We start from the raw sequence: 14985 nt of genomic DNA on the forward strand, positions 1-14985 counted from the left end.
AATCGATTGTATACAGAATGTAACATATTCTAAAACCACCCATCGAAAATACATGTGGATTTTGGGCGAACTTCTTCTTTCAAGGACGGATTTTTCATTCTACAACAAAGAACAAAGAAAACATGTAATGATAGTCAATAGACACGAATAATATAAATCAACATCACACACTTTTATAAGTTAGTAATGATGCGACTATCATATGATAGACAACGAAGATTTGATTTACATTTGCATCGTCAACAATATTATAACATTACCAGAATATAATGTTTGACGGACTTACTAAATTTTATCTTTAGTATAAATATGTTCGAAAAAGAGTGGAGTGGAAAGCGGTTTCCAACACGTCTAAAACGAATCTTATCCCTCAAAGTCAAATTATGATTTAATGACTGAATAAGTTTACGCATACAGTGTTTCAAATATTTACCTCTTCCCTGGCACAAGCTATGGCCTTGCTATGCATATGCAGCGATTGTAGTCAAATTTTTGACCTATTGCACAGCTGAATTCAACCCATCCAATCCCAAAAAGCAAGAAGCGAAAATAGTTGTCACCAATAGCAGATGGAAGAAAAGGACAATCTATTTGTTTTAAAAAAAAGGAAAATAAAACAAGCAGACGGTTAGTATTTATAACACATTTGTGACTTTTTATGAATTACGTGAAAGATAGTTTCTTTGTTAGTAGCTTAATGATATATATATTCAATTGCCTATAAATTTTAGTTTCATATGTATTGTTCCATTTACAACTGTTTTTAAATGTACTTTTTAGACGTTAAATCTTAATACAGTGTATGACTTAGTTATAATCAAAATGATGTACTTGGGCAGTATTATTGTGCAATGGAATTATATTTGGAAGGAACTGTACTAACGGAAAGATAGGACAAAATTTATTTCGCTAATTTAACCTGTGGAAGAAAACCCTCGGCTTGAACGAATTTCGAAATGTTTGGATATAAGAAATAATAAATGGTAATTTGTCTGAGAGGATCAGCTGGTTCATTAGTATTAGGTGATAGTCTGGCGGAATGTTAATGATGGCACAAGTAATAACAGCACAACACATTAAGCCTTGGTCTCTGACAATATTTGCTGAATTTCAATGCAAAATATTCACACTTCCGAAAACAGAATATAACAATATGTGAGTAAAGAGATACATGAAATGCGGCTACAATTAATAAAGCATACATTTACGTAAGTACTTAAAAATAATTTTAAAACGTTTTCCATTACCTGTGTTGATAGTCAGTTGTGTGGTTGTAACTGAAACAGAAAACAACACGAGTTCAAGAAAGATATGGATATAGGTTTTGCTGAAGATGACCAAGTGAGAGGTAAACAGAATACCCCCCCCCCCCACCTCCATGCAAAATGTAGCATCAATACCTTTTTCATCTATACAGCTACATGCAGTAATGTCAAATTCTTGTCCTATGTTACACGAGAAATACATATATTGGCCTGGCATCCATGTCATTTGTGTCCTAAACTCCCGCTTCTGACCAGGTACTAGTTCGTAAATGCAATCTGCAATGACATGCAAACATAAGATAAGTAAAACATTACTTCCGTAGTTACCACCAAAACAATAAGATAAAGAGATAATCACTGCTTAGGGAATAGCTAACCATAAACTTATTAAATTGATCAAATTTAACGAGACTTTGATATTTAATAAATGAAGGGAATGTTAACATGTAACACTAAGGCAAAATGAGGTTAATATCCAGAAAATTAATTATTTCTAACCAAAATTAGCAACGGATCTTAAAGAGTTAACATGAAACAATTAACAGTCTTTTTTTTAGCAAGAGAAAATACCTTTGTTAGTCACCGCCGGCGCTGTCGTAGTCGACGGTGTCTCTGTGGTGATGGTGGTAGGTGTGGTAGATTTTTCTGCACAAGTCAATGTTCAATTCCATTTATATTTTCTATTCATAACAAGACTTTACTTATAAGTCAAAACCAATACAGTGGCAATATGAACTGAATCATGCTTTTGGACTGTTATGATTTATTCATAGTCATTAATGTTTTGGTTAAAGTTTACTTAAATTTTGCTGTTTTTGCATCAGAAAATTTACTTCTTTGCTATTAAAAACAAAATACCTTCATTGGTTACCGTAAGTACGGTCGCAGTTGGCGGTGTTTCTGCTGTGGTAGATGGCATGGATGTTGCTTCATTTGTTACTGTTAAAATACATTTAGTTTTTTCATTTCATAAATACATTCATATCTAAATCTTAAAAGGACCACAGCAATGCTTCTTTTCCTTTTATTGAAACAGACATCACGATCATAACCTGAGAAGGTGATTACAAGAAAACATATAAATAATCACACTCCAAGTTGACAGACTAATGAAGATACCATTGATTTCATTAATTCAAAACCTTTCCACAAATATTTAATCTTAATCAATCTAACTCTCCCGAAACAATGTGATGCAAATACAAATCTGTCAAAAGTTGCTTTAAAAACCTAGCTTACAGTTTTAGACTGGATTTTAACAAGACGTTTTGATTAATGCCTTATATACCTGTCGTTGGCTGAGGTGTTGTCTTTAGTGGTGTGGACTTGTCAATAATTACAGTATCTGTAAAAGGAGAACATTAACACTGGGAATTTTATAAGGAAGTGCGTATAGGATTTATTGTTGACAATATCCTTAAAACCGGTACCTAAACCACCATCAAGTAATTCATGTTACATACACACCAATGACGGCTAAATAACTGGGACCATATGTATATATAGTAAAGTTGTTTTCTCGGTCGATGACAATGGTCGTTGCAACTATTTATATAACAGTTCTGATATATATCCGTTGAGATGGCTCTAATCAAACTGCTCGTGCTTGTTTACATTATCCCGTAAATAAAAAGACACAATTATATAAATAAATTACACATCATTGAATTATAGTAATATAAATTTCGGTCGGAATGAAAATCTTCATCGACGTACATGAATGCATTTCAAAGTTGTAGGTTTATTTAACACAACATTACCATTCTTCATCATTCTAATTAACCCAGGTCGTTATATGACATACCTTTATCAATACACTTGCATAGAGCGGAAATAAACCGGTCAGTTCCGGAACAGTCGTGATAAACCAGACCAATGCCGATGACATGTTCCACGAATCCGTTTCCTCTAGCTTCAAATGCACAATCTATGATATCACGAAACACATTTGTAAACTAAATTATAAAAGTTGCTGTTAACTGGTAGACACAAGTAGCTTAAGTAATGTACGTCATTGAGGACTTTGGAAATATTAGACAATGACTGTGATCCTTTCTGAACTAGCGATAAATCACATTACTGTGAGATTCTCCTTTTTTTGCATTTTACCATTGTTTTACTTGTCAAGACAAGACCTGAGTACGGTAAGAAATGGTAAAAAATAACAAAAGTTCATATCAAATTATTTTACTTAATGTGTGTTTGAACCCGATGTTTGCATTACTATAATAATTAGGAAGTTCTGTTCCGTCAAAGTAAATTATGAGGATATGATGTAACGGTTAGTCACCGAGGCTTGGCTGGTTAAATATTTAGATATTTAGGAAGGAGAAGGGAGGATGATAGATATAAATCACGTCATATATGTATGCAGGTGTATAGCTTAATGTTTTGAATATATCGAATTTCGTCTTAGGTTTTATTGAACTTATATACAAGACGTATACTCACTTTGCACTCGGTTTTGGTCTGTTATGGTGACGACATCATAGTTTTTACCAGATCCAGGAGCTTAACAAAACAGAAATTAGATATTTTCCTGTTTACTTTCATTCAAGAATGAAAACATATTTACCTTAATACCTTATCAAAGTTTACCATGAAGCTTTATTATTCTCCATTTGTAAAAATCAAAGAACAGAGTATGTAATTGAGGTCACCATTAGAAAAAAATGAAAAGACTGATTGTATGAAACCATCAAATACATTATTATTATAATAAAGGTTTATCGTTTACTGAATGTATTGAATGTTAACTACATAACTTGTGAAGCATAACAAAATTGCTTAAGTGCGAAGACCATGGGAACACTTTTGTACACTGTTACATAAAAAGTCGGTTTTGTTTATAGGAATCAGCTTAATAATTAGGTGAAAAGCTACCTCCACATGCACACAGTGATGCATAAAAGACTTGTGTGGACGGGCAATCACTATAAACAGCTCCTATGCCAGGTATGTTTTCTATAAATCCATTTCCTCTTGCTTCGAATTGACAGTCTGTCGAATAAAGTGGAAAATAAAATAACTATTTACTCAAGATATCCAAACAGAAACAAAATTGATCTTAATTAATAATCCATTACAATGACTGAAAATAACTATTACCTGAAGATATAACTATATAAACGTGTAATTCAAGATAGAAGTAGTTTACCTGCATTAGGGTTTTTGGTATTAGGAGCTCCACCTGAAAATGGAATTGAAATGCAATCAATACTCAGATAGATATGTTGTTCATCCCGACATATAAACACAGGTTTATATTTGCAAGACTTTGATGCCGTGCTTCGCTTTTTGTATATACCAATAATTGTTATGTCTTGTCCTTGTCTGTAGTTAAGGTTGTATGTAGTGATTTTCTTTCGTTCAAGACTTACCATATTTGCATTGATTTTTCAATCCAAATGTTGGATATCTTACACGCCTTAAATATTAATAGGTAATACAATTAAGATTTTAGATAAAAAAAATTGACATATCAACATATTGACCCGAAAGATAAGTATGATTTGCCTATAGACTAGAACGTGGTTACTTCGTTAAGAACGTACATTTCTATTTGTCTATAGCTATTTACAGAAAAGACATTCTACATTTAAGATATTGAACAGCATCAGATTTGTATTCTGTAAACATAGTTAGAATTCAAGGAAATCAGCAAATTGTACTCAACGTCTCTATCGAGATTAAGTTTGTAACGAAGCTTTACAGGACAAGACCGAAAAGGTAAGTTAAAGAAATAGATTTCTGAACCTCCATGTGAAATCAAAGGCTATAAACGTTAACTGATAATGTTAATGCTGTTATGATGCTGTTGTATTTATAATTCATTTGACATCAAATATTCTAAATATTTTTGTGGTACACATACCGTTTGGAACACAGTCACATTCCGCGATGCTGAATTCTTGTGTAGAAGAACATTCAAAGAAAACCCAGTCGTTCAAAGATTCAAAGTATTCAAGATATCCTCTTCCTGATTTCATTCGATCTTTACATTCTGAAAATAACAACAATTGCATTAGCAGTAGTAATGTTGGTTTAGAATGATCATTAAAAATATTCTCCTATTTTCAGTAAAATAGTATTTACTGTTCGATGTATGTAGCTTAATCAAAAGACAACAAGCCGAGTCAGAATATGCCAGATACGATTATGGTATATATATATATATATATATATATATATAATATTTCGCATTACATATATAGAATAGATCATGCTTATTGATTTAAATCAACTTACGCAATCCATCAGTGGTTGATGTGCTAGAAACACTTTCATAAGTTACCGAAGTATCTGTTATAAAATCAAAAGAAAAAAATCGACGTGAAAGCATCTAATTTATCTGATATCACCCTATTACCATTCAAGATGGATTTTGTACTTAAACTGTCAATATTGTCAAAATAAGTGTGTTTTTTTAGATTTTATTTTTTAAATTCACTAAAATAAAAGACATTTTTGTACCATTTACCATCTTTCATATTTGTTGATATCACACATAGAATGTTTATATAATTTGAGTTGTCGTCTTAGTAGAACATTAACTAAGGTACTTCGAAAGGCATATTTTGCCATTCATTATTAGAAGTACACATACCCGTTCCCGTGACCGCTGTAGGCGTGTGTGCGGTAGACTTCGGACGGTCATTGCTGGTTGTTTCGTCAATGATCGTGATATCTGGGTTGGAAAGAATTTATTTTGCATGAAATTTTCTTCATGTATGTAGTCCGTATATGCATATCATGACCAACTGGATAACATTATTATGTACACGCTAATCCAGCACTATCAAAAGCATGGATTGTATTTTCATTTCGTCATAACAAAATATTATTTATGCAATCAAATATAACGAAAGAAAAGAGTGAATGAAATCACCCTCAAAGGATGACGTTTGAATTGTTTTATGGTGAGGCAAACATCAAACTAAAACTAAAACAACCTTTGGATTAGACGTTCCTATAAAACAATCAATACGAGATTTAAAAGTGACGTTTCAGTGACACTACTGTCACCTTCTTTAGACCAAAAGGCAGCGTAAAGCGCATTAGCACTGAAGAATTGAGTGTAGGAGGAAGAATGGAACTAATGTGATGAACAGGAGTATATCAAGTAAAGCGCGAATCAACAGGAAGTATTGGTAAGATCGCAGGTTTTTAAGAATCTCTGTTGTTATGTATCAAGTCCTACAAGCCGCTCTGACTAATAAGGGGACCAGTATTTTATTTGCTTCATCAGAAGTCAATCAAACCATCATCACTTCTAAAACTTTTTTAAAAAAGAAGAAAAAGAAAACGATACAAACAAATATGAATATCAGTTTAAAAATAATTACTGCAAGATCTTGTTTCACAAGCAAAAGCAAGCAATTTTTTTAAAATTTCATTAATATCGATTACCTTTGGATATTTATTGTCTTTCAAACAAGTCAGATATACCAACACATATTTCATTTTAATACAAGCTTTATTTATCATTGATTTATCATTTGTATGATTGATAAACAGAGAAAATTGATGTTCTACCTTGATCGAGGCACCGACAGAGTCCAGTAACAAATCTGTGGTTATTGAGACATGTATAGAATACTTTCCCAACCTTCGGAACGTATTCCGTATATCCACTTCCCTGTGCCTCGAACTCACAATCTACAAACAAAAACAAACATATCAGAACAGTGATAAACAACAACAGAAAGATAGTGATTCTTCAGTAGTTTTTCCGGAACCAATTCCTTATTTTTAAATATTTACTTTACTCATATGTATTGGATAAGTTTTAATGTTATAAATGCATATGCAAATTTGCTTAACTAATGACCGATTCCGTGTCGATTAAAGAAAACGTCAAGTACTCTATAGATGTGATCAAGTTTATCAAATATTGCCATATTGAACTAAACCTGCCACATTTTATGTGATAAAACTTACCAACTTTGTTGGTATCTGTAATCCGGATTATGCTATTGCTTCCTCCCGTATTACCTGTGCCTCCAGAACCTTAAAAGTCAAATGTTATTACTGAAGTTTAAGACGGAATGATAATAAAGTTGTCAGACATATACCAATAATAACATATTCTTGTGACTGTTCTTCAAATAAAATTTATTGGGATTTACTTATATCTTTAGAAATTGTGGCAACTGCCTCTTTTGTCACATTTATCATAATTAAATTTTTACTCACCTGTACAGTCGCATTTTCTAAGGCTAAAAATCTGGTTTGGAGGGCAGTTGTTATAAACGGCTCCAACATTTTCAATGTGTTCAATGTATCCCGTTCCTTTCACCTCAAAATTTGTGCAATCTAGATAAAAACAATATAGATGCTATTCATGGCAACGTATACCTGGAACAGCTAAGAACTTTACAACTTGAGAAAGAAACCAAGCTACAATTACCTTGCAAGAGGAAAGCCAGAGTAATATGATAAAAGAATGGTGATTTTTGATACAATATTAACTGAATTCTTGAATATTCATACCAAACTAATGAATTATCGGAATAATAATTGATGATAACCGAAGACATATACCAAGACATTTGCAAATGAATCTGCTTTAACCACATTAACAATAGTTGGTAATGATAAAATCAATTTTAATAAGCAGATTATTTACATGACAAAACCACAGGATATGGAGAATAAAGACATTACGTAATCTTGATGACTCAATGCTCTATTAAAATTATAAGAGGCATTTTTGAGTTAAGATCTATATAGGACGATATACGACAACACAGAAAATGGTTCCACGAACTAATCTCATTTGATTCCTAACACGTTGTAATTTCATAATAAATGGCTTCCCATCACAAAGTCTATCTAATGTCTTTTGTACAGATAACCACGCAAATCCCCCATCGCCGACAAAGTTATTATCTTCATTGCTTAATGTTGATAAAGATGAAGCGTTGCCTGCGTCAAACTTTATTATAATGGCTTATACTAACCTTTGGGTGGTCCGGGCGGAGGAATTGGGTTTGTCCCTACAATAAACATATTAATACGATTATAGCAATTATGTTAACAGAGCAGCATACATCTATCATCTGAAGATTATGAGGTATTCGAGTTTAAAAAAAATAAAAATAAAAAAAAAAATAAATAAATTTCTGAATAAATCTTTTAAGTAATTTCTATAAAGAATTTTTCCATTCATATGCTAATGTTAATTATTATTTATATTGTTTGGTATTAAATGACATTTTCTACAAACCCATTCAATCTGGTTGCGAGAAAGGAACATACAAGTATCCAGTGGCAGAATTGCCTTCATAATTGATCGGCCATTGCGAATCCTTGGTTTTCAAGGAAGGGAAATAACTTTAACTTCCTCGGATGAGTACAAGTTAAAATAATACTACCTGTCCATCACGCGATACACCGATCACTGTTTTTAATCCGTGAAAATCAATATTTGCAATATTCATTGCTAGTTACATGCAACTTCCTTTTCCTTATTTTTTTTTCTAACTTACTTTCAGCATGGCTTTCACAGAACATATAGCTATAGTATATATTAAGCAAATTACCTGGATCAACACAATCACAATGGCTAAGTCTAAACACCCATGATGGGGAACATTCATAAAACACCCAATCCATGATGACGTCATTATATTCTTTGTAACCGTTGGCCTCTTTTATACGGTTATTACAACCTGTGAAAAAGTGTAAATATCCAATAATGACCATAGATTTGCCAGGAATTAATCTAATACATTGACTGATTCAATTATCATATATCTTTGTTATCCGCTAAAGAAATATTTTGCAGCTGAGCTAAATGTATTATAGACGTCTGTTGTTGGCGTGTAATATAACACATAAAACTATTAACTGTTACTTTGCATAAACAGTAAAACAATGCACATTTAATCATTTAAAGTTTTCTTAAGTTTTATAACAGTTACAGTTATAATACATTGAACTTACGTGTAGGTTCCACAGTGGTGCTACGTGTGGTGGAGGAAGTTGTACTGGTATCGGTGGTAGTGGTGGATATTTCTTTATAAAACGATTGTACAAAGATGAGATCACGCTTATGTTAAAACTGACTCTCATTGTCGTTTTTACCAAATACTATGTATAATATAATGATTATTATATTTCAAAAAACATAGGAAAGGTAAATAATATATTAATAAAACCCGTCTATTTATTGAGCTTCAAAACATCTATTCAATCAGTTAATTTTGTATTACGTAAAACGAAAAGGTTAGCTACACACCTTTAGTTGTAGGGTCGGTTTCTGTGACGTATTCTGAAGAAATAAAACACATGTTAATCACTTAATTTGTCAGCAATACATAGAATACACATCTATGAAATAACAAAAATACTTTTATATATATTGCATTGAAATTAAAACCAATTGTATATTGTGACTTTGCTGAAAGGTATAAAATTTTTGAAATATTTCTTAAATACACGAATACTTATTCTCTATTCTTAAAAGTATAGATCTAGTTTTTTTTAGGTTTCGTGATTTTGAAACACTTCCTTTACAAAAATCGAAATTAAACAGCAAGGGCGTGATCGCTTCGCAATAAAGGCATCTTTCAATGAATAATTCTTTCTCTCTCTGAGAATACTGATATTAGGTATGAACTGGCCTACCTTTCGAAACACACTGACAAGCAGCATTCATGAAAAGTTGATCATTTCCACAGCTGTTCCATACTTGTCCTAAACCTGGGATGTCCTCTACATATCCCGTTCCCTGTCTCTTATATGGGCAAACTAGAACAAATGAAGCATCAAATATGATAAACAAGGACTGTGGGACGAAGAATTAAATTGTTTCCTATCCCAGCATTGCAAATTACATCCCCTCCGGAGTTTATCCGCATGTGTGTACAAATGTACTTGTTAGTCTCTTCGAATCTTGGACATTGACAATTCGTTAGAAATGTTTACCCAACACGTATAACAAACTAATACGAAACATAGGTTAAATGACCACAAGACATACCATTGGATACAACTGTAACCTACAAGTTGTCTTATGCATAACATTTGGATGGTTTTACTGAACGTGACTATGTAGATCTATTTACCGAATTTTGTGGTGGGAATTGTTGATGCTCCTACAAATAAGCAAAAAGACAAATTAATGAGGTAGTAACAAAATATCTAACAACAATATACACATCAACATTATTATCATGAAAATATAATTTGAAATAAAACACGTTATTATCGCGTCTCTACTATCCTCCACGATACGCTACAATATATTGTAAAGAGACATGTTTCTGATGCCTTTAACATCGTTCATCACCAGCCCACCTGATGTTGATAGTACACATATGCAGGCAGCCATAGACATCATGTGTATGTCTTTAATTCATTCATTTAGCGCGTCACTTTAAATCTCACATCCATGACGATTGATAAATAAGTTATAAATAATAAATCCAATTTTCATTTCTTATCAAACTTTCGGAATGATTAGTATTAGGATTCATTCATCGTTGTGTATACTGAGGTGCAAACGTATATATATTTATATCTAACATAGATCGTTTCCAAAAAATAAAACAGTGATCACCATCAAATTATTTGGTCGTCTTATTGAATAAGATAAGAAAGTGTAGTGTGCTGACATAAGTGCTATTCTTTAGTTAAATGAATATCGTCTTTTTCACTTTAGCATATTTGTATTTCAGAAATATAATGTTCAAACATATAAAGCTTTTAATTTTTTTTATCTTAACTAACAACCAATATCGTTTAATGATATGGTCTTCCTCTGATGTTTGCTGCCATCAGCGAGCTCCTTAGCACAAGTTATTTCCCGATCATCAATATGATTACTATTGTTATTGGCGAATAAAGCTCATTAGTAATAGGGTTTAGCGATTTTCCTCTTTTATTGATAATGATGAAATGAAGTAAGAAATCATTTATCTGCAGAGTGATGACAGGTAAATGATAAGTAGGTCTTGATTATAGATCACAAATATAACATTCTATCTAAACTAAGATATTTAACATTGTAAAATACACTTTGGACCTTATATAGAGATATATATCTGTATGTACTTTTTGCTTTAGAAGATTTCATCAGTCCATAATCATTAGATGGTATATCATCGTTTTCCATGTTGTTCTGTGATATCTTCTTCCATTATAACACCCTGTAAGATGACATTGATGCCATCATATCAAACAATCCACTTACAACGCAAGACAATATTTGCTATCGTTACCGATATCGTATGAAAAAATAGTCTCTCGACATGGTTCCCTTGACGACGAGAGAAATCAAGCAAATAACGTGACTCAAATTTTATCTCTCTTGAGGACAAATATCTTGTATATGAAGGAATAGTCATTTTACCCTTTTTGATACAACCACAGCTGGACGCGCTGAAGACCAGTCCACTTCCACATTCACTGTAGATATCACCGAATCCAGGAACGTTCTCTATAAAACCATGTCCATCAGCTTTGTATGGACAGGCTATTTAAAATGGAATAAACATTTAATGAACACTTTACAACGATAAAATTGAAAAACCAAAAATATACATTAATAAAAAAAAAAAAAAAAAAAGATCGTAAACATCAATAAACAGGCTATTATATTTTTAACAGTTAATAATCTTCGCGGTACAGACGACTTTTAAAGAAACTCTTGAACAGAAACCAAGTTTAAGTGCTGTAAATAAAAGTCAGTGAGATATTGTTTTGAAAACTAAAATAATGTGCGCTGATGATTAACAATATTGTGAAAGTACACGCTTATGTTATAACTAGAAGAAAAGTATCAGCTATCTCATTCAGGTTGTCAGTTCCACAAATAGTTTACAATTAAAAAAGAAAACAAATGAAAATGTTGGGGTCTATTAATATTATGGAACGGTTATTTGATAAGCAAAAGTAATACAAGGCCACAAAGACGAACAATGGACAATATTACTTGGATATTGACAAAAGTCTACTATTTGTGCTAGCGGTATGATTCATTGAGGCCAGTCCCGTGTACATGCCATTAGTATTGTAAACACGGCGATCTAAAAAGAGATACACATCTACGAGCCAGCACAAGGTAGCCTCTGGGTACCGACTCAACATAGGTAAATGTTGGGAATGTGTAGTGTGATGTTTATTTCTCAGCCCCAGGAGATTATCCTTATCAGCTAGCATTGTTACAGGGATCTCATTTGTTATGGTGTTAAGTCATTATAGTTGTGGGCACAAAATTGCGTCGACTTTATCTTGTGTAATGTTAAAGAATTGATCTAAAATATGTAAAACTAATTCTCTCTCTTGAACTCTGATCTAAGTTTGAGAGATACATATTAAATTATTTCTAATCGGCTTAAGGACCTAATAACTGCTGTGATATGCATCTTTCTTCCATTGCTTTCAACATTAAAGGCACAAAAATATTTTAAGAATATATTTTTCATAACTGAAGTGTAAAAAGATTTGAGAAATGTAAAGAAAACAAAACGTTTACCAAATGTCCGTCTTACATTCGAGAACGGCAGCAAGTTTGAAAAAACAAAAATTGACATATGTACTTATGCTTACATTTTGTAAGTGACAAATCATTGCGATAACCTGTCAGTATTCCAATAAACAATATGTTTGATCGTCTAATGATTACATATGTCGCTTTCAAATACAGATCACATTTTTACAATAATTTCAGCTCTCTTTAAAAAGCATTATTTTAAGGTACATCAACCTAATTACCCTTATCTTTGTATGTTTATATACCTGGCGTCGTGGAGACAGTTGACGTCGGAACAGTGACGGATGTTACACTTTTGGTTGTGGGCATTGCTGTGGTAGGTTGTTGAGTATTAGATGTTGTAGTTGGTGATGTCGCTGATGTCGTAGTTGATGTGACAATTGTACTGGTGCTCGGAAATGTTGTTGTTGTCGTCGGTGATTTTGTTGTTGTTGTTGTTATCGTTGTTGGTGTTGTTGTTGTTGTTATCGTTGTTGGTGTTGTTGTTGTTATCGTCGTTGGTGTTGTTGCTGCTGGTGTTTTATTAGTTGTTGTCGTTGATGCGGATGTTTTTGTTGTTGACTTCGTGGTAGGTGTTGATAGTTCTGATGTTGTAGTCGTAGTTGGCTCTGGAGTCGAAGGCTCTCTTGTTGACGATGATAACACGGTGGATGTTGATACTGATGTTGTCTGAGGTGTTGACTGTGATACCGCACTAGGTCGTATGTCTGCTGTATTGTTACTGTTTCCGGACTGACCTTAAAAGTTTTAAAATATTTAATTTAAAATTGCAATAATTAAAAACTATTTGAAGTAAAGGGAATATTTCAAACAATATATGATACATGAAAGACAACGTCTGCATTGAATATCGAATTAGTTAACTGGTGTGCCTTTTGTACAATCCTTAACAACAATTACCATGAGCTGTGTGTAATTCTTAATTAGTTTTGAAATGTGATAATCACTTGTTCCTGTGCCAATCGTATTCACACAAATAGAAGACTTTTCGTAAACGCTGAGCAATCTATTGAAAGCACTATTATCACACTATCATATAACTAATTCGTTCTTATGACAAGCACATTAACGTCGCGCAAACGTTATTCTCGTAAAAGGCCCATTAGCCAGACACTTTTACTTCAACGTCAGCAATATTCTCAATATGATTTATCAGTTGGCAACACTGTGACACTGTAAACTCAGAAAATGTGATGAACAATATAAGTTTTATATCATTGGCAAACTTACCGGCTGAAGCGTGATCGCAATCACATAGATTTTTATTGTACGAGGTGCCAGGCGGGCATGGCATGTCGATCTTACTGTTAAATACCATTAACACATAGTAATTATCTCCCTTTGATGATACTTCCCGCTCACATTTTAGACCTAAAAGACCAGAAGAAGAATGGTTTTGAGATATGATACCATTTGTTCGAATTTAACAAAATATATGAGCAATTAATGATATAAAAGGCTAATACCTATTAAAAGTGTGATTTTTATTATTATCATCATTATTTTCCTTTTTCGAAATTAGAGTTCAACACCTAAGTTTTACAGAGCATGTCTTAATTTTTGCATATATACGAGTGCTAATATAATTGGCTTGAGTTCATTTCAGGATGTAACATTTTATATGCCCAAACAGTTTCATTAAGGATCAGACAGAACATATTGTATTAAAAACTGATTGAATAGCAGTTAAAATGTTGTATCCAAAAAGATCCTTGTAGAGGTTTCTGTCAAGGCAAGCAAACAGTTATTCAATCTTTTATCAAACAAATAGATAGAATTAGACTGATAAACGAGAACGAACTATAAAGGTATACACAACGACTATATTCTAATAACTTTAATATAATCCCGTATACCCTTAGGTCATTGTTAGTATCGTAGCTAGGAGTTTATGGATTAAGTGTCACTTACCAAAGGTCTCCCTGTTGATAGGAACGGCTGTAATACTTGACGAAAACCATATGACTACCAAGATTACATTCAGAAACATCATGACCTAAAAGAATGCAATTTGTATATTCGTCTCTTGAAGATAACGTTTTAGTTACAGTAAAAAGGTTGATATTAATCAAAAGAAATGCTATATTTTGTTAGTATGCCACATAAAAAGTACATATGTTTTAAAACGAATTAAACATGTACACAAGCGAAATCAGCTATAGCACACCATCTTATAGTTTGCGTTTCTATCACCTACACATGTACATTAATTACGGATAC

The 14985-nt window shown here is 32.6% G+C and overlaps 1 protein-coding gene across 1 annotated transcript; it reads right to left on the bottom strand.

Moving 5' to 3' along the window:
- Positions 1–450: 450 nt before the first annotated feature.
- On the bottom strand, positions 451–14755 carry LOC132558327 (uncharacterized). Its single transcript, XM_060222874.1, has 24 exons — positions 14677–14755; positions 13996–14136; positions 11613–11745; positions 10337–10368; positions 9897–10019; positions 9508–9540; positions 8810–8938; positions 8228–8263; positions 7461–7580; positions 7206–7274; positions 6801–6923; positions 5872–5952; positions 5514–5567; positions 5140–5268; positions 4423–4455; positions 4149–4265; positions 3717–3776; positions 3070–3192; positions 2554–2610; positions 2124–2204; positions 1836–1910; positions 1401–1541; positions 1248–1277; positions 451–587 (listed from the first exon to the last, which is right to left on the bottom strand). Exons 1-24 carry the CDS (start codon positions 14753–14755, stop codon positions 451–453), a joined length of 2136 nt encoding a protein of 711 aa, XP_060078857.1.
- Positions 14756–14985: the final 230 nt, after the last annotated feature.

Source organism: Ylistrum balloti, unplaced genomic scaffold (assembly GCF_031769215.1).
Source record: "Ylistrum balloti isolate Yb309-2 unplaced genomic scaffold, AGI_CSIRO_Ybal_v1 Utg370780, whole genome shotgun sequence".
NCBI lineage: Eukaryota > Metazoa > Mollusca > Bivalvia > Pectinida > Pectinidae > Ylistrum > Ylistrum balloti.